Below are 21,650 nucleotides of genomic sequence, written 5' to 3'. Positions count from 1 at the left end.
TCACGCCCTGCAGAGTCTGTGCGTTCACACGCACCTCGCCCCACTCCCATGGTGTGGATGTTGACCAGTCCCTTGCAGAGGTGGACCCCGCACTTGGGGAGGATTGGGCTCCTCTGTCCCAGCTCTCCCACGTCCAGGGAAGGCTCAGCAGTGGCCAGCACGGGGGCTGAGGGGCCCGAGGGGCCGGCCTGCTGGCCCCGCTCACGGCCCCTCCCAGGCGAGGCCTGAGTCAGCGCGGCATTCTCAGCCAGGCCAGGCTCACAGCCAAGGACAGGGGCCTGATGAAGAGACAAGACAGGTTTACAGCAGCTGGAGCGCCGCGGCTGGGGCGGTGAGCTGTGGGAGCCAGAAGGAGAGCGCCGGGAGGACCCTTCTCGCCTGCGCTGGCGGCCGCTTCCCCACTCGGCCCCTCTGCGTTTTACGGAAAAGGGGCCGCCCGAGGTGGCGGAATCCCACTGTCTGGGTCCGGACTCCGCCTGCCGGCCCATCTTGGCTGTGAGCTCTCAGACACGAATGCTGCTGCCTCTGGGAGCCTCCGCGCCCTGGACTGCAGCATGGGAGTGCTTCCTGCTCCGTGGCCTCCCGAAGGTCCCCGGTGGAAATGAACATCACGTTCACGCAGCCCCGGCCAGGGGCCACGCACTCCCTGTGCACCAGCCCGTCGCCTCTGCAAACGGCCCCCCGAGGTGGGACCGTGAGTGTGCCCATTTTAAAGGTGAAGAAAGAGGCACTGATGCGGTGACTTGCCCACAGTCCCCAAGTTAGGATGTCACTGCCCTGGGCTGTGCACTTGGCCGGTCCCGCAGCAGCGTCCATACCTCTGCCCATCCCTCCAGATGGCCTCCTCCTGTGCGTGTGTGTTGTAACATAAACCAAAAGGCATGCGTGAAGTGCCTGGCGTCTCACGCACTCCCTGTGGCAGCTGTGATTATTTGCTGCTGTTAGCGGAACCCACCCGCTCTGCATAAACACATCTCCCCGACCAGCCTCCCCGGTCTCTCTTTGGGGAGATTGCAGTCCTTGGCCCCGCACCCCCTGTGACCGAGTGAATTGCCAACAGGCAGGTCGGCAGTGACGTCCCACTTCCAGGCCGATTCAGGCCGGCCCAGAGGACCCTGCGCCGGTGTGACGTTCCCTCGTGGGGCCTGGGCCGCTGCAGCTCTGTCCCCCACCAGCTCCCACTGCCAGCGAAAGCAAACACCCAGACTGGTTAAACCAACAGCGCCCTGTTGATTCAGAGCTCATAAAACACAGGAACCCCGAGCCGCTTTAGGACGTGCCAGAATCCGGGGGCAGGAGGGGAGCCTGGGGAAACCTCCTGGCGAGGGCCACCTCGAAGCTTCTGCGGGAGCCGAGGGCCTAGACTGCCCCACGGCCGAGACCCGGACCCTCGGGACGGCTGCGGCGTGGGGACCCCTGGTTTGGTTAGAACGTGGCAGGAGCAGATGGTCCGGAATCTCTGACGGCTGGAAAGTGGAGTGGGTGTTGGCAGGGGCCGACGAAGGGGGCCCTGCAGGCCTGGGCGGCCCAGTGGCTTCCTGAGAGCCCCCCACAGGCCCTGGGCGGTGCCCCCCCCTTAGCAGCCGTAGGTGTTAGAGGTTGCATCAGAGGGAGAGAGGGAAGTGCACCCCACGAGGGTAATTTTGGTTGCTGTTTGCCTCTCCTCGGTTCCTCTTTCGGAGGCTAATTGGGTTGGTTTGCGTTGCCTCGGGGCCCTCTCAGGGTGCCAGGGCCTCCCCTGGAGGGGGTCCCCTTGTCCTCAGGTGGCCTCTTAAGCGGGGAACTTGACTCTCAAACAAACTCGGGTAACGAGTCACCTGAACAGATTGCTAAAATGCAAATGTCTAGCTTCCTCTAGGAGATTCAGAGCAGTGGGTCAGGGACGTGGCCGAGTGTCTGCACTTTTATTAAGCGCCTCCCTCGACCAGGTGATTCGGCTGGGATGGGGGCAGGGGGCAGGGGGCCGGTGGGGGGGGGCTCACTCGGAGAAACGCTAACGGTCAGGGTCAAGAAGCCTGGGTTGCCGTTTGGGACCCACCAAGAACCACCGTGAGGAGAGCAGTCACCTGTGTGGATGTGGCCGGCGCCTCCTGGGTGAAGTACGCACCGGTGACAACACTTAGCCGGTGCCCAGCGACTAGAAACCGCTCGAGAAACGGCAGGTTTCGGCGTCATTCAACTTGCCGGCCCGCGTTTATTGAGCCAAACACACGTTTTGTGCATTCGCTCTTTCGGTGGCCACCGTAACCTGTGCGATGGGTCTGTTAACAGCCCCGTTTTCGAGACGGGAACACTGAGGGCGAGAGCTGGAAAGCCCCCCTGTCCAGGGGTTGCCCGGGGGGTGGGGTGGGGGGACTTCAGTGGGACTGAGATGCGTCCCACATGACAGGCGTCCCCCTGGCCGGGGCTGCCCCTCGCTGGGGCTGGGCCCCGAGCCTCTCTTCCTCTGTCTGCAAAATGCAGCCAATCGTGTGCTCCTCAGTTAGGCAGTTTAAAAAGATGCCAGCTGAGCGGACGTTTTGAGAAGTGGCTGAGCAAGAAAGAAAGTGGCATTTTGAAAGAGAACGAGAGTGAAGGCTGGTATCTTGACTGGCGACTCCGTGTGAGGCACTGGCTGTGTGTCTTACGTTAGATGCACGTCTCTTCATTGTGGTGGAATGCACACAGCACAACGTGTACCGTTTTAACCATCTAAAAATGTGCAATGCGGTGGCATTAACAGCATCTGTGATGTTGCGCAGCTGCCACCACTGTCTAGTCTCCGGACTTTCGACCCCCTCCCTGCAGAAACCCCACGCCCATCGGCAGGCACTCCCCTGACCTGGCGGCCACCAGTCCGCCTCTGCCTCTGTGGGTTTGCCTACTCTGAACATTTCGTTTGAATGGGGTCACATTATATGTGCCCTTTCGTGTCTGGCTTCTGCCACTCAGGGTAACTTTAAAAAAAAATTTTTTTTGTTTATCCTCGCTGGAGAATATGTTTATTGATTTTAGAGAGCAAGGAAGGGAAAGAGAGGAAGAGGGAGAAACATCAGTTGGTTGCCTTCCGTCTGTGCCCCAACTGGGGATCGAACCTGCAACCTAGACATGTGCCCTGACTGGGGATCGAACCTGTAGCCTTTTTATGTTTTATGTACAGGACGATGCTCCGGTCAACTGAGCCACCCGGCCAGGGCACGTAACGTGTTCAAGGTTCATCCACGTTGTGGCCTGTGTCAGCACTTCATTCCTTTAGTGGCTGAGTAATGTTCTGTATGGCAGACCGCCTTTTGTTTACGTGTCTGTCCGTGGCCGGACATTTGGGCTGTGGGTACCAGAGGTTTGACCAAATGAGCACTGACCACCTGCACGTGTCTACAGGCGGTCCCTCTCACCGCGCTCACAGGGTGACAGCTCTCCCTCCCTCCCTCCTTTCCTCCCCAGCACCCCTACCAAATCCTGCACCTAGACCGTTCTGTGCTGAGAAACGCTGCTCTAGGATGGGGGCCTGGGGGCACCCGCAGTTTTCGGCTCCCTAGCTGATGGGCATGGGCAGCCTGAGCCAAGCGACACTTCTCAAACTTAGCTCACGGGCATTGCCCGGATGCCTCGTGCAGCTGCAGGTTTGGGCCGAGAGGTCTGGGTGGGGCCCCAGGCTCCCCACCTCTAACGGGCTCCCCACCTCTAACGGGCCCCCCACCTCTAACGGGCCCCCTTCGTTGCGGAGGCTCCCCACCCGCGTTGTGAGCTGCAAGGCTGGAGTGCGTGCAGAAGCTCTCAGGAGCCGGACCGGCCTCACGTGGTTCTCTTTTTAATTTCCGTGTAAAAAGGTAGTTTTCCTTCAGGTGCGGAGAAGGGGTGGGAAGTGCACATTGGGCGAGGAGACCGTCGGTTGGTTGCTTGAAAGTGCTTGGCCTTGAAGGGAGCCTCGGGGAAGTTGCTTTTGCTTTAGGAAATCAAGTTGTGTTCACAGCAACGCGCAGTGATTCACAGCACAGCTGGCCAGGCCAGCCTCCCTCCCAGCGCCCAGAGCTCACGGCCACGTCCAGCCCCTGGCCTGGCCTGGCCGGCTGGGAGCCCCTGGCCAGCTTGCCCAGTAGCGATGACTCAGGCTTTCCACCTGCAGAATGGGACAGATGGCTCTTCCCGCCTCCCCACCCATCCCTGGGGCCGCAGCTGCCAGTTCTCGCCCCCCCCCACCCCCCAAACTCATCAAAGGCAGAGCTTAAAAGCCAGGACCTGCTTTTGTAGGAGATGTGACCGCTGGGTTTTTTTGTTTGTTTTTTTTTGTTGTTTTTACTGCTAATAAACTTCCATTTGCCGCAGCGCAATTAGGAAGTCATACAAAATGTGTATATTAAAAGAAAGGATTAATAACCCGGCCCATATGGGAGAAATTAGCTTCTGTGGACAGGCCTTTTCAATACATGCTCCTAACTGGCGGCCCCCTGGCACAGGGCTGGCTGGCTGGGCCCTGGGAACAGAGATCGGGGGCCCAGCAGGACGGGGCCTGGCGGGGGGTGGGTCATCGTGGGCTGTCGGGTTCCCAGCTCCCAGTGAAGTGTCTGGGAGCCTCTGGCTGGTCCTCAGCAGATTCCTTAAATGCTGCCAAGTGCACGGTTGCTCCTGAAGGAGCCGGTTTCAGCGGAGCTCGGGGCAGAGGGAGGGGGTACTCGCCACCTGGAGGTGCAGGCGGGCCAGGAGAGGAGGGTGAGGTTTGGGCCTCGGGCCTCCCGCGGCTGCCGCCCCGGCTCCCGGATGGGGAGGTCGGCCGGCCCCTGGCACGGAAAGGGCTGGCCCTCCGCCCGGTTCTTGGGCTCCGGGAGGAAGGCCAGGAGCTCGGGCTGACTCACCGGCGGGAGGGCCGGCCCCTCCAGCCCACGCTGCCAAGGCGAGGCCCGAGCAGATGGACCCCTTATGCTGGCTGGGACCCACTTCCCACCCCGCCCGGAGAGGGGGGCTGGAGAGTCTCTATTTCCCGTAGGAAGGACCCAGAGCCTGGCTAGGGTGGCAAAGGAATGGGGCGCTCAGCTTTTGAGGTTCCCATCTCAGCCTTGCCACATGACCTTGGCCACGGGGTGACCTGACCGCTCTCAGCTTTCATTTTCTCCCCAGTCAGATGTGCATGAATTTTAAATCTCAAACGGGCCTAATCTCAATACTTCCTTCCTCAGAAGGCTGCTGGGAGCATTCAAGCATATCATGGCAGCAAAGAGCTCAGCATAGGCCCACCCATCCTTCCAGCTTTCATTCTTGCAGACGCAGATGAGAATATAGAGGCGGAGAGATACACAGATCTGTGCACCGAGATGTGCTGGGATGTATTCATATCTAACCCCATCCATCCATCCATCCATCCATTTTTTTATCCATCCATCCATTTTTTTATCCATCCATCCATCTGTTCATCCATCCATCCTTCCCCCCCTCCCTCTCTCCCTCCCTCTCTCCATCCTTTCCTCCCTCCTTCCTTTATTCCCAAGCACCTCCTACCAAATCCTAGGCACTGCTCCTAGCCCTGGGCTCACAGTAGTACACAAAGCAAAGGCCATCTGCCCCACCCCCCGCCCCGGGGCTTGGGTTCTAGTGGGGGGAGAGACAGACCTAAACCAGTAACACTGCGTGTTGTGTGCCTGTGAGTGGGAAGTTCTTTGGAGAAAACAAATGAGGGTAAAGCAGGATAAAGGCAAGAGAGGGAGAGACACACAGACAGACAGACAGACGGACAGGAAACCACTGTTTCCACTGCGGGGGAGGAGGGTGGAAGGGCTAGGGTAAGGCAGCCTTTCTGTGGTGGTGAAGAGAAGCCTGCAAGAAGCGAGGAAGGGAGCCGTGCGGGTCATCAGGGAGGAACCTTCCAGAGAGAGGCACTTGCGAGTACACTCCCTCCAGGATGGGAGTGAGGAGTGTGCTGCGTGTGATTGACAGAACATTCTAACGGGGGTGTCCAACCGGCGGCCCACGGGCCGCATCTAGCTCAGGGTGGCTACTATGAATGCGGATCAATGCAAAACTGTAAATTTACATAAAACATTGTGAGATTTTTGTGTGTGTGTGATTACGTGTTGTGATGTATTTAATGTGTGGCCCAAGACAATTCTTTCTCCCAGTGTGGCCCAGAGATGCCAACATTCTGGACACCTCTGTCGGCTGGGGCAGCATGAGTAAGGGGAGTTCCCGGGCTCAAGGTCTGAGTGTGGGTGGGGGCCGGTCAGGGGTGTCGGGAAGACCGAGCCCAGAAGTGCGAGCGGATCTCAAAGTGGTCATAGCTACACCCTTCAGGAACTGGGTCCCCACGTGCCGCACTTGTGAGTCCCCGAGCTGTGGCCCGACATGGAGTGCAGAAGGAGGGAGCACAGTGTGGCCACGGCAGCCTTGTGTGGAAAGCCGGTTTGCCCAGCCACTTATTCAAAGTGAAACAAACTCTCATTCACCTTCCCCTCTGTCAGGGGGACAGGCCCCTGTCCCTTGATTTAGGAACACAAAATGTCTAGGCGAAAGTTTGCCCAGATAACTTGGAGCACTCTTCCAAGAACATCCATTTGCCCAGTCCGGTTGGCGGGGGTGGCGGTTCCCCGCTGAGCGACGACGGCAGGTGACGGGGGTGGGCAGAGCGTGTCCCAGCCCGTCACCGTGAAATGAGAAAGCCTCTCCCGAGTGTCCTCACAGTGACTCCTTGTCCTCTGTCCGCAGCCCAGCGCTCCGCCCACGAGCTGCCCATGGTGGAAAGACAGGACACCGACAGCTGCCTGGTCTATGGGGGCCAGCAGATGATTCTCACCGGACAGAACTTCACGGCCGAGTCCAAAGTCGTGTTCACGGAGAAGACCACAGGTCGGGGCCTTCGCGGCTTGTGTGTGTCCACTGGCGCCGCACACGAGCGCCCGTCTCTCGGTTCTAGGCAGCACTGACCAGGGAGCAGGGCTCCTAGCACAGAGGTTCACGCTCCGCCCTTTCTCCCCACCCACAATGCATTTCCCACGTGGTTTTGATGCCGACACAGCTCTCACCATTACACCAGTGTGCCAGACTGTGTTTTAGCTGATGCTGGCCTTTTCACGGGGTGATGAGGTTGGCCCCTCCCACCCCCAATTCTCTTTTCTAAATTATTGTTTTCACATAAAGAGGTAAACGTTTTCAACTTTTTACTATTATCAAGAAGAGAGGCACACAGCATGGTGCTTAAGTGTGCCTGCTCTGGGCCTGGGTATCCTGGGTTTACATCTGGCTCTGCTACTTACTTGCTGTGTGACCTTAGACAGATTACCCAACCTCTCTGTGCTTCCATTTTTTCGTGTCTAGAATGATAGTAACAAGAGGGTTATCACAAGGTTAGATAAGTTACTACATGTCAAACAATTATAACAGCACCAGGTATATTGTAGGCCGATAAACATTGGCTACTTATATTTTTATTATAAATCGTGTTGTGATTTATAATAAAAACATTGGCTACTTATATCTTTATTATAAATCGTGTTGTGAAAAGATTAAGATTAATCTTAAGATTAATTAATCTTTTTGGCATGAATCTCGATGTGCATCTTGCTTATTGCCGGGGTATTCCCAGCAGTGGGGTCCTGGAGAGTCACGCTGAGGGTTTTACATGCAGATCGCTGAGTCACCCTCTGGAAATCCTCAGACCGCAACTCCCACCGATACGTGTCGGGACCGGTCCCCCTCCTCCCCAGAAGTGCCATCTTTTAAATTTAAAAAATTTGCTGAAATGGTACTTCCTTTTCCTTTGCATTCCTTTCCTCTGAGAAGTCGACTGTTTCTGTTTATCGGCCATGTGGTGTCCTCCCTCGCGTGCACGGGCTGGTGGTGTGTCGTGCCCACGAGGATGCGATCAAGAGAAAATGGTCAGAAGGAGGAAAAATGTCAGGCTATGCAGTTATTTATCATTGTGGACGCTAGGCCTAGTTCTTGTCCCTAATGGACATGATTTCAGTAGGTTAATTCCAGGGGGTGTTGCTGTTCGATTCTTTGTCTGTTGTCTTTGGGATGATCCAGAGACACTAACAGGAAGGTAGGTGGTCCAGTTGCAGGGCCCGGGCACGGCCCGAGGGCGCCTCCTCTGGGGGCTGCCCCTCAAACTGCACACATCAGGGACCTATTGTTACTAAGGCAGCTGCCTGCCTACAGGAGGAAGCACAGTGTCTGGGGGAGGGGTGCCTCTTCCCAGTTCACGCAAAGCTTCCTCCTGGGAGGGATGCTGTGACCAGCCACTTTGAAAGCGCTGTCCGAGGTGGAATCGCAAGAGGCATTAAGTCAGGCCGTGGCAGCGGGGGCTGGAGATTGACAGGTGGGTTTGGGAGTGGTTTAAAAGGCGCGTGGCCGGCCAGTGGTGGTGCAGGGAGGGGTAGGAATGCAGGTGTTGAAATGTAGGCGTTGCATTCTATTATCTGTTTGCCCAACACTTTATTTAACTACTCCCCTTTCATTGGGCATGAGGCTGCTTCCAGCTCGGTGCTGTTCTGAGTAACTCAGTGAAGAACATCTTCTGTGCTCATTTTGTCAGCTAGATAAGCACTCCTGCTCTTTAGCCAGTCTGCTTGTGTTCAGCCCCCAGCTCCACCACCCTCTGGCTGTGTGACCTTACGCAAGTGACTCGCCGTCTCTGGGCAGCAAGTTCCTCATCTGTATAGTGAGGACGACGACAGTCCCTCCTCATAGGGTGGTCAAGAGATTAAGAGCTCGTTACTTGTTCAGTGCTTATGAAACTCTTGGTATATAGGAAGCGCTTGATGTGTGAGGTGATGCTGTTTGTTTTGGTTAGTTTCTGCACGTGCCGTGGTGGATTCAAGGGGGCGTGCCCCTTTTTAAGCGTCCTGGGGGAGGTGTATTTTTCAGGTGGTGGAGCAGGGTCCAGTATTTTCTACAGCGGGAATCTGTGAGGCTCCGGGGAGACAGGGAGCAAGCCGGTCGCAGAGGTGGAGGCTGTGGGGCACGGGGAAATGCTTCGGTGAGCGGGCAGAGGCTGGAAGAGAGGGGCCTCCCGGTGCCGGTGCCGGGCGGAGACGAGAGCTGGGCTCCGTCTGCACGCGGGGAGGTGACTGGGCATCAGGATGGGCTGTGCAGCGGGAGAGAGCTAGGAAGTTCGCCTCCTTGGTGCCGATGCATCTCCTGTACCAGGAAACCGTCCTGTTGGCCTTCTGTCAACTTGCGCCAGAAGTGTTCGCTTCAAAATGCCTTATGAGAGGAGGGGGAAGGTTAGTAATAGACAGAGGTCTTGTTCCCCGGGGTGGCGGTTTCCGTGGGGCGGGGGGCAACGGGGCCATAAGGGGATGACTCAGAGGCCAGGTCCCACCAAGATGCCCTGGAGTGAGGAGCCAGCCAGCTTCCCACCACGCAGGGAGCTCACGTTCTTGTGAAGCTACTTAGGGGATCAGTGAAGTGTTTGTTGAATGAATGAATGAATGAATGAAGGGCATATACTGTCTAGTTTTTCTTCTCTTGGCCTCTGAAGAAATTTCAGTCCACCTCTTAAAGGGCGGAAAACTCAGCGCCTGTTCCAGCTTTGTGAAGTGCCGTATTAACAAGATGAGGAATATCAACAGTTCCTTGTGATTGACCACCAGTGGGCGGGCCCCTCTGTGATTGACGCTTCAGTGGGCGGGCCCTCGCCTGCCACTTCCCACCGGTTGTCTTCTCTAACCTGCCAGCGGCGGGAGGCAGACGGCAAAGGAGAAGGCAGGGGACTCGCCCGAGATCACAGCCAGCACCGTCCAGTCGACCTCCCTCGGCCTCCTCCTCCATCTCTGCAGAGCGAGATAGTAACAGTCCTCACCCTCCTGGGGTTCAATGCAAAAACAAGCAGCGTGTACCTAGTGCACGCTGGTCTCCCCAGCATGACCACAGCTCAGGCCACATACATTGCCCATTCGACACAGGCTGCCCCAGGCGCCGGCCTCGGCTGGGGGCTGGGCAAGCTTTGGGGGCGCTGCATGGTGTGGCGGTTACAGGCCCCGCCTCTGAGGTCAGGCGGCCGGGTTCAAGTCCATGCTCTGTGTTGAGTAGCTCTGGCGTCCCGGGGCCAGGTCAGCCACTCCGCCTCTGGGAGCCAGCGCTGCCCCTCTGTAACACGGAGATGACTGACTTCTCTGGAGAGATGAGAAGGTTAAATGAGATCACACAGATTAGGCTCTCTTCCTGGAGGAGCTTGGCGCACTGCGGATGCTCATGAAATGTTAGCTTCTATTATTATCATTCTGTTTGGCCTGTGGAAAGACGACGATGAGTAAGGTTTTAGCTCATGGAACCAAGAGACGTTGACAAACATAACAATAATAAACTGTGTGCCAGGCCTTGTCCCGAGCATGACAGTCCTACAGGGGAGCCACCACTCTCCGAATTTTACTCATGAGAAACCGGGCACAGAGAGGGCGAGTGACTTAGTGACAGTCACACAGCCCATGGAAGCGTTGGGTTTGACCGCAGAGCCTGCCTCCTTGGCTGTTGGCTGTCCCGCTCCGAAGAAGCATAGAACCAGGCTCCTTCGGCCAAAGGCCTTTCAGCGGCTCCGAGCCCCCGACTGTGGAACCATTATGCGGTGAGATAGGGCCCTGACTTCTGCAGCGGGTCCTTGGGGCCCAGGGGATGCAGTTCAAACCCGTTCCCGTGCAACTACGACTCCCGGCTGAATGTGGCTCCTGGGTGGATGCCAGCAGGCAGGCAGGGCTATTTGGGATGCCCCGCACCCCCTAGGCGAGGCGTGGTGGGCTTCTCGGGGGGGGGGGGGGGGGATGCCCCGAGGCTCCCGGTGGCTGTGACAGACAGGGACTTGCCTTGCATGGGCAGGGAGCTGGCTCTGCTCTTCTGACCCCGAGCGCCGGCCTCCCAGCGCAGGGCCGCCTTCAGCAGGGGGAATCCCTGTTGCTCAACCTCTTTTTTCCAAAACGCATCCCTGTTCCCATCTCCATGGACAGCTTGGCCGGCGAAGGCGCTGTGGGGCGGGGTGGAGCGGAGCGGCTGAAGTTTTCCAAGGCAGGGGAACCCCAGCTGGTTCTCACATTAAGGGAAGGTGACGGCCTCCGGGGCTAATCTTAGCCCCCACAGCGGGTCACTGGCACCGCCGGCTCCGGCCTTCTTTTTATAGCCGTGGCCCGGGATGGAGTTGGTGGTTTCCACTCCGGCAGGGTGGCGGGCTGGAGCCCGGTGGAAAACCAGTAGGAGAGGGGCAGCGTGGTGTTCCTTCAGTTAGAAAAGCTCTCGGTGTTTTGGAAGAGGACCTCTTATTTATAGCAGCCGTGATAATAACGGTTATTCTGTTATTTTGATCACAGCTCTTAATTATTTTCAGGACTCCAAGAGCCGGTCTGACCCAGTCCTTGCCCCTTTGACTAGCCCCTTGCTCACTCGGTATCATGACAGTGGCTTCATCCTGTCCCCAAACACCCCATGCCTGCTTCTGTCTCGGGACCTTGGCTGTTGCTTTTTCTTCTTGAAATGTTCGTCTGCCTTCACGAGGCTGCATCTACGGGTTCCTTCAAGTCTCCGCCTCTCCTTGAAGTTGGTCATTCTCCACTCCAGCCTGTCAGCTCCTGTCCCATTGTCCTGCTCTGTTTTTCTCGATGGCTCTTAGCACTCCGCAAGCGATCCTGTCTGTTCATTCACTCATTTATTGTCTGGTCCCCCGTGCTAGGCTCTTAGTTTCTGGAGGTCGGCACCTTGGCGTTTGCTCCTGGGGCTGCAGCATCCAGAATGGTCCCCGGCACACAGTAGGTGCTCAGATATGTATTGCTGAATGGATGCATCATTTCTTTTCATTGTCACACGGGTCCTGGGAGCTGGGTGGCATTATCTCCACTTTACAGATGAGATCCCTGAGTCTCATGGAGGTCAAGCCATGGGCCCCAGGTGAGGCCACAGCTGGCGATAGAGCTGGAATCCTAGGCAACGTGTACTATCAACCCCCGAGTAATCTCTCTCGTCACATGCGAGAGGGCAGAGAGAGGCCAAACAGAGCCACCAGCGTATTTCCTATTTACCGTTCTCCGTGATGGCTGAAAAGCCTTTGTGTAGTCTCTGAAATTTAAAAAATGTGTAACCTTTCCAGCGAAGTTCATGCCGCGAAGGGCAGGCTGTTCCTGACTCCGGGCTGGCCCCCGGCCACTCGGGCCCCAGGCGGAGTCGGGGGTCCCAGCAAAACATTGCAAAACAGGAAAAAATCTAAGGACACAGGAATAAAAGCGATGTGGCAGCGGAAGCGAGGTTGCCATGGCTTTGGGCGACTCCCTGCGCCTGGGTGGGGTCCAATGTTTTGGAAGCTTCCTCCACATGACACAGAGTTTTGGAATTTTTCAGCTGGTAAATCTTTCTTAATTCGGGGCCCCCTGTCCCCGCCAAGTAGCTCCCTGGCTCCCTGTCCTGCGGGGGTGTAGGTTGGACACGTGCCTGCACCGGCTTACTCAGCCCTGAAACTCAAATTGTTTGAAGGGAACTGGTGTTTTGTTTTGTTGGACGGTTTTCTTGGCCCGCTCCGGCGGCGGAGGCTCCCATCACCTGTCGGGAGGGCAAATTGATTTTTTAGCGAAGAGGCGTGGGCGGTGGAATTCCCTCTCTCCCACTGAGTCATCGTGTCCTAACGTGAGTCACTTTATGACTTGGAGGTTCCCAAAGGTTATATTTTGAGCTTCGTTTAATAAATAGAAGCACATTTGCTTAAAATAAATTTTCTTTTTTTTTTTTTCTTTGCTAAATTAAGTATTTTTCCATGAACGGGTAGCCTGGAAAAATGGAGCCATCTTGGAGAAGGTGCGGCCTCCTTCCACCTGTTGGGTCTCTGTGGGTTCGCCTGGTTGAGGCGCTTTCTGAAACAATAGGCTGGAGGTGGGGGACCCTCTGGATGGGGCTTCCCTCTGGGAAAGGTCAGACCTGGGCTGGGCCGGGGCATGACTAAGGCTCTGCAGCCCTTTTGCCCTGGGTGACTCATGTCTGCCGTGTCCCTGGCCCCCTGGGCTGGAGCCCACCGCTCGCAGCTGACCGGGACTCCAAGCTTGTCTCCGAGGACAGAGGCCAGATCCCCACGCTGAAGCCCCACTGGGGACAGAGAAAACGGTCTCGTTTTCCGAGAGCTGAACGTGTGCCCGAACTTCCGCCCCTTGCGTGTAAGACCAGGCTCTGGAGTGAAAGAATCCTTCAGTTGGTTCTGTTCGGGGGACCGGGACAGAGGTCACAGAGAGGGGAGTCCTCTTGGGCCCCAGCATCTCCACCATCCAGGGTTCTTCTTGGGGTCAACGGGCCATGGCGTCACTTGCAATTAGCAGGTCAGAATTCCCCCCGCCCCCAAGAAAAAGCATCATGTCTTCTGTGAGTTAGCTGTCTCACACCCTTTTCTATGATCTTCTCTACGTTTCTGAGGCTGCATATTTAAGGTGTGAACAAGCTGGGTCTGGGGTCATTGGCGGACTTGTCTTGGAGCCTGGGTTAGCGCCATGTTTTGCGCTTCGAGACCCACGTGCCCTGCCTCGGAAGCGGGCATGGTGGTACTACAGGGATCAGGGACCAGGGATCTCAGAGTGTCGAGCCTGCAGTGGGTGCTGGGAAAATGTCAGCCGACTTTCCATGCGTCCCCTGGGGGCTCAGTGTACTTATAACCACGGGGTCAGGAAGGCAGGGCTGTGTGGTTTCTTGACTGGGAGAGGAGTCCTCCCCTGGCTGGTGGGTCTCTTGCCTCCTGTCACCCCAGACCTGGGACTCCTGCTGTCACGGCCGGGGCAGGAGGGAGCTTGACCCCTGGCCCGGCCCTGCCCCGCCTCATGGCCAGGGAGGCCAGCTCGCACAGCGAATGAGGTCGATCGGCTTCCTGGCGGTGACACAGCTCCTCAGCGGAGGGCTGGTGCGGGCCATCTACCGATGACAGCTCGTCCCCAAGAGGCGCCGTGCCCAGGGTGGGATGACAGATGAGCTGACATCTGGCCTTGATGTAAGATGACCAAGCGATGCCCTTTTAGCCTTGCTTCGCTCACGGGGCCCCAGGCTTCCATCGCTGGTCCCCAGACATTCTTTGAATGCTTACGGTGTGCAGGCGCTGTGCCGGGTACTAGGGACACACGATAGGTGAGGTCCCCGCCCTCCGGAGGTGGGCGGTCTCAACTGTGCCTGTAAGCAGGTCACGTTGAGCTGGGGGAGGTGCCGCGAGGACAGTGGAAGCAGGTCATGGGCTCAGAGCAAAGGGCCTGAGGTGGGGGGGGATATAGGATGTTCGGTTAGATACAAATCTCAGGTGAACCATGGCTTTCTCTAGTAGGAGTATGTCCCGGGCCATGGCACAGAGTTTGAGACATACTTGGAGTAAAAAAAAAAAAGTATATTTTCTGAAATTCAAATTTAACTGGATGACCTGTATTTTTATTCGTTCAGTATGGCATCTTTGGTGGGAGTGGTCAGGGAGGGCTTCCTTGAGGCAGTGGCTTTGAACAGAGCCTTCAAGGCAGGGGGTAGCGAGCTGGCGGAATGTGGAGGCATGTCCCAGGCAGAAGGAACTGCCCGGTGCTGTGGCCGCAGGTGGGATGGGCTAGGCCGTTCAAGGAGCCGCAAGCAGGCCCTGGCGGCCGGTGCAGGGTGCGTTCGGTCGGCGAGGGCGGTTCCTGCTGGGTCCTGTGGGCCGGCGGGGAGCTTGGGTTTTACTCCCTCAGCAATGAACAGCCATTGGAGACTTTTTTTGGTGGGGGGTGAGGGGTGGGCAGGCTGTGTGACATATTTTAAAGATTGTTCTTGCAATTTGGGTGAAGAATGGACTTGGGGTGGCAGGGGGGATAAGTGGGCACTGGGAGGTGAGCGAGCAGCCCCCACCATTGTCCAGGCGGGGAATGGAGGGGGTGAGACCCCGGAGAACGAGGTGGGACGGGGGAGAGAGGGAGGGGTTGGGGATCGAGAGCCTCTCAGATCTCACTGAGCACGTGCGGTTCTCACTGGATGGCGTGTGCCTTTCAGGTGCGTGAAATGCTAAGCTAGGGGGACCCTCCCGACTGCCCCCAATCCGCTTGGCCCCTTCGGTCTGTGCACCCAGGGTGTACACGTTTCCTGCTCATTAGCTGTTGCAAAGCAGCCGAAATGACTTCCACCATCTTCATTTAGCTAATTTTTAAAAGCCAGAACTGGGACGTGTCAGGCACGGCCTCCTAACCCGAACTGACGTTTTGATCTCCTCCCTGTTGCCTGGAGCCCAGTGGCATGCTCGCAGCCCAAGTGAGGACAGATCCACGCCCCCCGCCCCTCCTCCTCCCGAAGGCCCCCTGGTTCCTCCTGTGAGTGCCCACATGCGTCCCGGCTCATCGGGGCCGACTGCTCACGACTCCAGACTCCACGCGCCACCCGCAGCTCCCTGACACTCGGCTCTGACTCCAACGTGGGGCCCAGAGCTGCCTGCGGAGAGAAACCATTAACCCAGCTGAAGTGTGGGGGCCCCCAGCCTGCTCACCGCTGGCTCTCAGGGCGGGTTTGTCTGGACGGGAGCCAATGACATAGAAGGCTCTGATGTTCATTGAGCCAGGCCTGCCCCCTACCCCCCTTTTTTTTTTCTTGCAGACTCTTGCTAAATCTTCTCTAGACCCAACCTCTTTGCCCAGAGAAGTTGGCTCTTCCCTCTTCCTCTCTGAGTAAGACTTGGAAGGGCCTTTGGCGTGCTGGCTGCCGGTCCCCGTTAATTTAGGCCGGGGGAACTTTGCCTGAACATCTGCTCCAGAGGCCGGAGTGCTTTATTTCATCCCTGCCCAGGGCAGCAGAAGCATACTTGGTCTTCCCGGGCCTCTTCCGTTCCGGGCAGGCTTTCCCAGGGGCCCGGACCCGAGTGAAGGATGGGAGAGGGGTTTAAACAGCACTCGGGGCTGAGTTGCTCTGGGTGCCTTTTGACTCCTTGTCTGCGCCCGTATTCCAGCACCCTTCCTCATCAGCCAGTTGCCCAAAGGAGTCTGCAAGCAGGGCTCAGTGATTCCTCTTTGTCGGGTCCCTCTTGCTGAAGAGGTTCAGTAGCCAGACAGCTCCTGAGCTCTGGCCGTGGGCTGGGCACTGGGGAGTCTTGAGGCCGGTGTGTTCATGGCCAGCGTTTACTGAGCATCTATTACGTGCCAGGCACCTAGCACTGGGAATAAAGCATACTTCCCTCAGAGACCAGCCCCTTGAGTGTGTGTCTTCCAATTGCCACACAAAGCTGAGGGCAGCAGTCTGAGCTTGCACTTCCCACTGGGGACCTGCTTGTTGGGAACGGTGGGCAGGCCCCTCCTGAGAGGCACAGCCAGGCTGCCCTTTGGCTCCGATGCCTGTGGGTGCCAAGGAACACGGGACCTTGGCTTCAACGCCTGGTTTAGGTTTTGATTTCTCATCCCCGTGAGTTCTTTCTCTCTCTCCCAACACTGAGATAACAGTGGCCAGAGCCAGGAAGGCCGGGCACTCTGCCACCTGTCTCCCGCATTAGACGCTGTCCCTTTGTAGGTGACTGCCAGCCCAGGCCCACAGGCAGGAGCATTTATCACCACCAGAACCTGTGTTATTTTTTTATTAAAAAATGCTTGTGACTTTTTTCCAATATTTTATTCCCATGCTTTGGAACCTATGCAAAAAAAAAAAAAATTCAAAAGACACTATTTCCATAATCTGTCCCCCGGGCCTTCACAACACCGCTTGCCAGTGCCTGCCGGCCGTCTCCTGCTGGGTGTCCGTGTTCTAGGAATGCCCTCCGTGGGGCAGAGGTGCCGTGGTTTTCCCCACGCTTCGGACAAGGGGCAGAGGGAGGTGAAGTACGTTACCCCAGCTCGCACAGCCAGTTGGAGAACTACGCTGCACGTGAGCAGGCTGAAGGCCCCGAGAAGTCCCGTGACGGGGAAACCCCTTTGACTTGGGCTCGGTGTTTTCCAAATGCTTCTTAGCTTGTAGAACCTGTTCCCTGTTCTCGTAAACCCGTTGAATAATCTTCAGAGCTGCCGTCCCACAAAACACCCGGGGAACACGGGGGGAGATGGTTTGTTTGAGCCCCAGACTGCCCAGCGGCCAGTGTAGGTGCTCAGCAAAAGACATCTATCATTTGCAAACGCGGAGTTGCCTTCCGCCTGAGTTGCCGGCCCCGACCCGGGGAGCTGGTGCTGTGCTCCGGCGAGGGAGAGCGGCCTACTGGGCAAAGCCGCCCGCCGGCCGCTGCAGTGAGTGAGTCGTGGGAGACCCAGGCTGCCCGCTGGCTGAGAGGCGGAGGGTGGGCTCCTGTGTCTCCATTCCCCCCAACCCCCCACCGTGACTCACAGGCCAGGACGTCTCGGGGACAGGCTGTGGGAGCCACCTGTGCTCCCAGACAGCCAGGGACCTCTCACGGGGCATTTCAGAAATGGCCTTCGGTTGAACACGGCCTGTAGTGGAGTACAATGTGTAACAACGCTGCTTTTATTTTCTTAAAGAGCAAAAGATAGGCGTTCAGATGTGGAGAAAAAGATGGTGGCAATGGCATGCTGGGCAGTTTTGCCCCTTATTTGCTATTGTTCTCTGCCATTGACACGTGTTTCCTCTGCAAAAAGAAATACACGCGTAGGAAAATAAAAACACGTATGTGCTCATGTATACCTACGTAACACTCCCCCGGACGCCTTACTGAAATGCTACCGTGCAAAACCCGAGATAAACAGACGTCGGTGCGTGTTTGCCTCAAGTCTTGGGTGTCGGGCAGTTCCGACAAGGTCTGTCATTTTTTCCTCTTTCCAGACGGGCAGCAGATCTGGGAGATGGAGGCCACGGTGGACAAGGACAAGAGCCAGCCTGTAAGCGCCCGCCCCAGAGGCCCGAGTGCCCTGGCCCACCTCCCCTGTGTTCTCTTCGCCCCTTCTTTCCTCCACCAAAGCCCCAGTGCTTTGGCCCTAGGGGCCTCAGCAGGTATTGAGTCGAGGAATGAGTTAAACACCCCCTGAGCGCAGGGCCCTGTGATCGGGCATGGTGACACCTTAATAGACACTGGTAGCGTAAGTGGCAGTTCTTTCTTTGCTGCGGCCCGCAAGCCAGATTCCCCTCGAATAGAGTGCCACCTGTAAGTGTGTGGAACGTGGCACGATTCCGTGTGGCACATGGGCCGGCTGCACGTGCTCGGGGCCTCAGATGGGAGTTCAGGTGTCGTCGCAGGGACGTTGATGACCGCCCCTTCCTTCCAGAACATGCTGTTCGTCGAGATCCCCGAGTATCGGAACAAGCACATCCGCACGTCGGTGAAGGTGAACTTCTACGTCATCAACGGGAAGAGGAAGCGAAGTCAGCCTCAGCACTTTACCTACCACCCAGGTGAGGGGCTCCCCCCGAGGGCCCCTGGGCGGGGAGGGGACCGTGGGCTGGTGACTCGGCCTCTCTGTTTGCCCATCTGTCACGTGGCACCTTCCTCAAAAGAGTGACCGAGATCAACTGCATGGACAGTGCTTAGCGCAGTAAACAGACGGTGAGCTGACATCGATGATACCAGCTGCCGTTGTCATTAGTGCTTTCCTCTGGGAGAGGCGCGTGCGGACTGGTTCAGCAGAAGGTGGCGGAGCCGGCGGCTCCTGCCCCGTCTCAGATTTAATCGTGACGAGGGCAGAGGTGCCGAGTTCCTGGAGCCTGCGCACTGTGTGGGTGACCCCGCTGTGGGCAGTCACCCTGGAGCCAAGCGGAGTTCCTGGGTGCATAACTGGCCCGGAGGGCTCGTTCCCACAAAGCACCGCAGTCCCATGCAGGGTGACAAGTGCCGTGTTTCATTCATCCATTTTGTCCCGAAAATATCTTGAGTATCCGGGACTGTCCAGAGCTTGAGGCCCAGCAGTGAACGAGACAGATACAAAGCCCTGCCCTTGAGGAGCGGGTGCCCTGACAGAGGGGACCCGGGTGATCAGTTGTATCGGTGTTGTCCACACGCCAGAGTACGGTGGTTACGGCTGCAGAGACCGGCTGGAGCTGCCCAAGGCTGGAGGCAGGCCGGCCGGGGGGCCGCCTTTGCCGGGTTGGAGACCTGTAATGTGACGGCATCACCCGGGGCACAATTTCTGTCCTGTGGCCGTTTCACAGGGAGTCTCTGGGCTGCACGAAGCATGAACCTGAGGGTGGTCCTGAGAGCCTGGCCTTGGGGGGGGGCTTGGCGTAGGTGCGGTGTGCCCACAGGTTTGTCTGCTCCAGCCGTGAACAGACATGACACGCCGTGAGGGGCAACGTCCCAATGGGACCTGAAACTGCGGAGACAGTCTCCAGGAAGGCTGTTGGCTGCACCGCCACAGCTCCTCCTAATGCCGAGGGTCTCAGTCACCTTTCCTGCCATTCTCCCCTCGCTTCTGCGGCGCTGAGGCCTCCCTGGGCCCGGTGGGCACGCGCCTGTCCCCTCATGGCCCCGGGGAGAACTCCGTGCCCCCGTCGGGCCGGGGATGGAGAGGATGGTCTCTGAATGGCACCTTGGGAAATGATTTCCATGGTCGGTGTCAAAGCTGCATTTTTGCTTCGGGTGCTTAACCTCCTGGCCGCCTCCAGCCCCCAGCCCTGGGGGGAGGGGAGCCCGACCGGAGTGCTGTCCCATCACCGATTCATTTAATCCGGTGAAAACAAAGCTGGCTGCTCAGCGCCTGGGACTGGATGTCGGAGAAGGAGAGATTCTGGTGGCCCTCCTAGGCAGGGAGAGAGGACAGCGGCCAGGGCACCGCTGAGAGCGGTCGTAAGATAATAGCAACAGGAGCAGGCATGGAGCACTGGCTGGGTGCCGGTCCCCGTGCTTAGGGCTTGGCGCCCGCAGCTCACTTAACCCCCTCAGCAGCCCCCCGGGGTGAGAGCGCTTGTTCCTGCCGAGTAGCAGGTGGGGGAACGGAGGCACAGGCCAGCGGGTCTCCCTCCCCCAAAGTACTGTAGGACCGAGGAGGCTGACGGTCCCCATTCTTATCCGCCGAATATCCGGGTGTCAGTTAAGATCCAGGCACCGTTTTAGGTGTCGGGGGCCCAGCAGTGAACAGAACAGGCCAAAGGAAAGAGAAAAACTGTCCCTCGGAGGAGATGACAGTCTAGTGGGGGGTGTTCTGATAAAGGAGCAGTCAAGTATGCAGAATATTTCAGGGCGTGACAAGCGTCGTGAAGGACAAGCTGGCGAGGGGGACGGAACCTGGTAGGGCAGAGGGAGGGGGGGAGGCATGATTTTAAATCAAGCGTTCTTCTCTGAGCTCTCCTCCTGGGGAAGGAGGCCAGAGACGTCTCAGGGCTGAGACGGAACTGCCACTCACAGACCATCTTGCCACTCTTGGAAAGACCCGTAGCTCAAAACCGTGGCCCGGGGTTAGGTTTCTGACCCACGACCGTTGTACAGGGAGCCTCTTGCCCAAGGCTAACAGATGACAGAGCCCAACTGTTTGATGCACCTGTTTCACGCCCACGGCCGCGTTCCCACCTTCGGGCGGCTAGGCCTCTGCACGCGTGTCTGCGGCTCACTAAGAACGGTGCGCCCCGTGTGCTTTTCTCGCAGTCCCAGCCATCAAGACAGAGCCCACAGATGAATATGACCCCACCTTGATCTGCAGTCCCGGCCACGGGGGCCTGGGGAGTCAGCCTTATTACCCACAGCACCCCAGGGTGGCCGAGTCCCCCTCCTGCCTCGTGGCCACCATGGCCCCCTGCCAGCAGTTCCGCTCAGGGCTCTCGTCGCCCGACGCCCGCTACCAGCAGCAGAACCCGGCGGCTGTCCTGTACCAACGGAGCAAGAGCCTGAGCCCCAGCCTGCTGGGCTACCAGCAGCCGGCCCTGATGACGACCCCCCTGTCCCTCTCGGACGCCCACCGCTCCGTGCTGGTGCACACCGGCTCCCAAGGCCAAGGCTCGGCCCTGCTGCACTCCTCGCCGGCCAACCAGCAGGCCTCGCCGGTGATCCACTACTCGCCGACCAACCAGCAGCTGCGCTGCGGGAGCCACCAGGAGTTCCAGCACATCATGTACTGCGAGAATTTCGCACCCGGCACCGCCAGGCCCGGCCCGCCCCCCGTCAGTCAAGGTCAGAGGCTGAGCCCGGGCTCCTACCCCACGGTCATTCAACAGCAGAACGCCACAAGCCAAAGAGCCGCCAAAAACGGACCCCCGGTCAGTGACCAAAAGGAAGTATTGCCTGCAGGAGTGACAATTAAACAGGAGCAGAACCTGGATCAGACCTACCTGGATGACGGTAAGATGCCCGTGTTTCTTATAGCCCGCGAGGACCGCGCCTGAAACTTGCCCCGGTCGTGGGTGGCCTGGGTGTCTCCTTTACCCCTTCGGGCCTTTACCCCTTCCGTGATTGAAGGGGTTGCATAAGATGACCCTTAGGGCCTTACCCGAGCCTGTGCATGAGTTATTTCCCAGCAGGACTTTTGGGGTGGGTGGTAAGAATTATAGGTGCCCCCCCACCAGCATTGTAAAAGAAAGAGCAAATGTTCTGGTCACAGGAGTGTCCCCCAGGGTCATGAACTGGGTCAGTTTCACTGCTTCCACTCGCTTTCCATTTGCCAAATTTAGACCAAGGATAGGAAAACCAAAAGGAAGGAAAGCTAACCTTTTATTCCTGTAGAGAAAAAAACCCACTTTATAACCCTCTTTTGTGTGTTTGGGGGGGCGTGGAGCACAGGGAAGGAGCACGCTCGCTGAAAAGGGGCTCTATGAGAAGGGAGCATGAATGGGGGCTGGCGGGCAGGCTGCGGGCACCTCTCCGCCGTGCGCTCGGGGAACAGAGG

The 21,650-nt window shown here is 57.7% G+C and overlaps 1 protein-coding gene across 4 annotated transcripts in view; it reads left to right on the top strand.

Moving 5' to 3' along the window:
* The window catches only part of NFATC2 (nuclear factor of activated T cells 2), a 137,283-nt gene that overhangs the window by 78,710 nt on the left and 36,923 nt on the right, over window positions 1–21,650 (top strand). For all 4 annotated transcript variants that reach the window (XM_036009969.1, XM_036009967.1, XM_028524854.2 and 1 more), the window contains exons 6-9: window positions 6,673–6,813; window positions 17,668–17,723; window positions 18,108–18,234; window positions 20,417–21,106. In XM_036009969.1, coding sequence (XP_035865862.1) covers window positions 6,673–6,813; window positions 17,668–17,723; window positions 18,108–18,234; window positions 20,417–21,106 — 1,014 coding nt within the window. The remainder of the gene's footprint in view (window positions 1–6,672; window positions 6,814–17,667; window positions 17,724–18,107; window positions 18,235–20,416; window positions 21,107–21,650) is intronic.

Source organism: Phyllostomus discolor, chromosome 9 (assembly GCF_004126475.2).
Source record: "Phyllostomus discolor isolate MPI-MPIP mPhyDis1 chromosome 9, mPhyDis1.pri.v3, whole genome shotgun sequence".
Classification (NCBI taxonomy): Eukaryota; Metazoa; Chordata; class Mammalia; order Chiroptera; family Phyllostomidae; genus Phyllostomus; species Phyllostomus discolor.
This window is presented reverse-complemented; position numbering and strand designations above follow the sequence as displayed.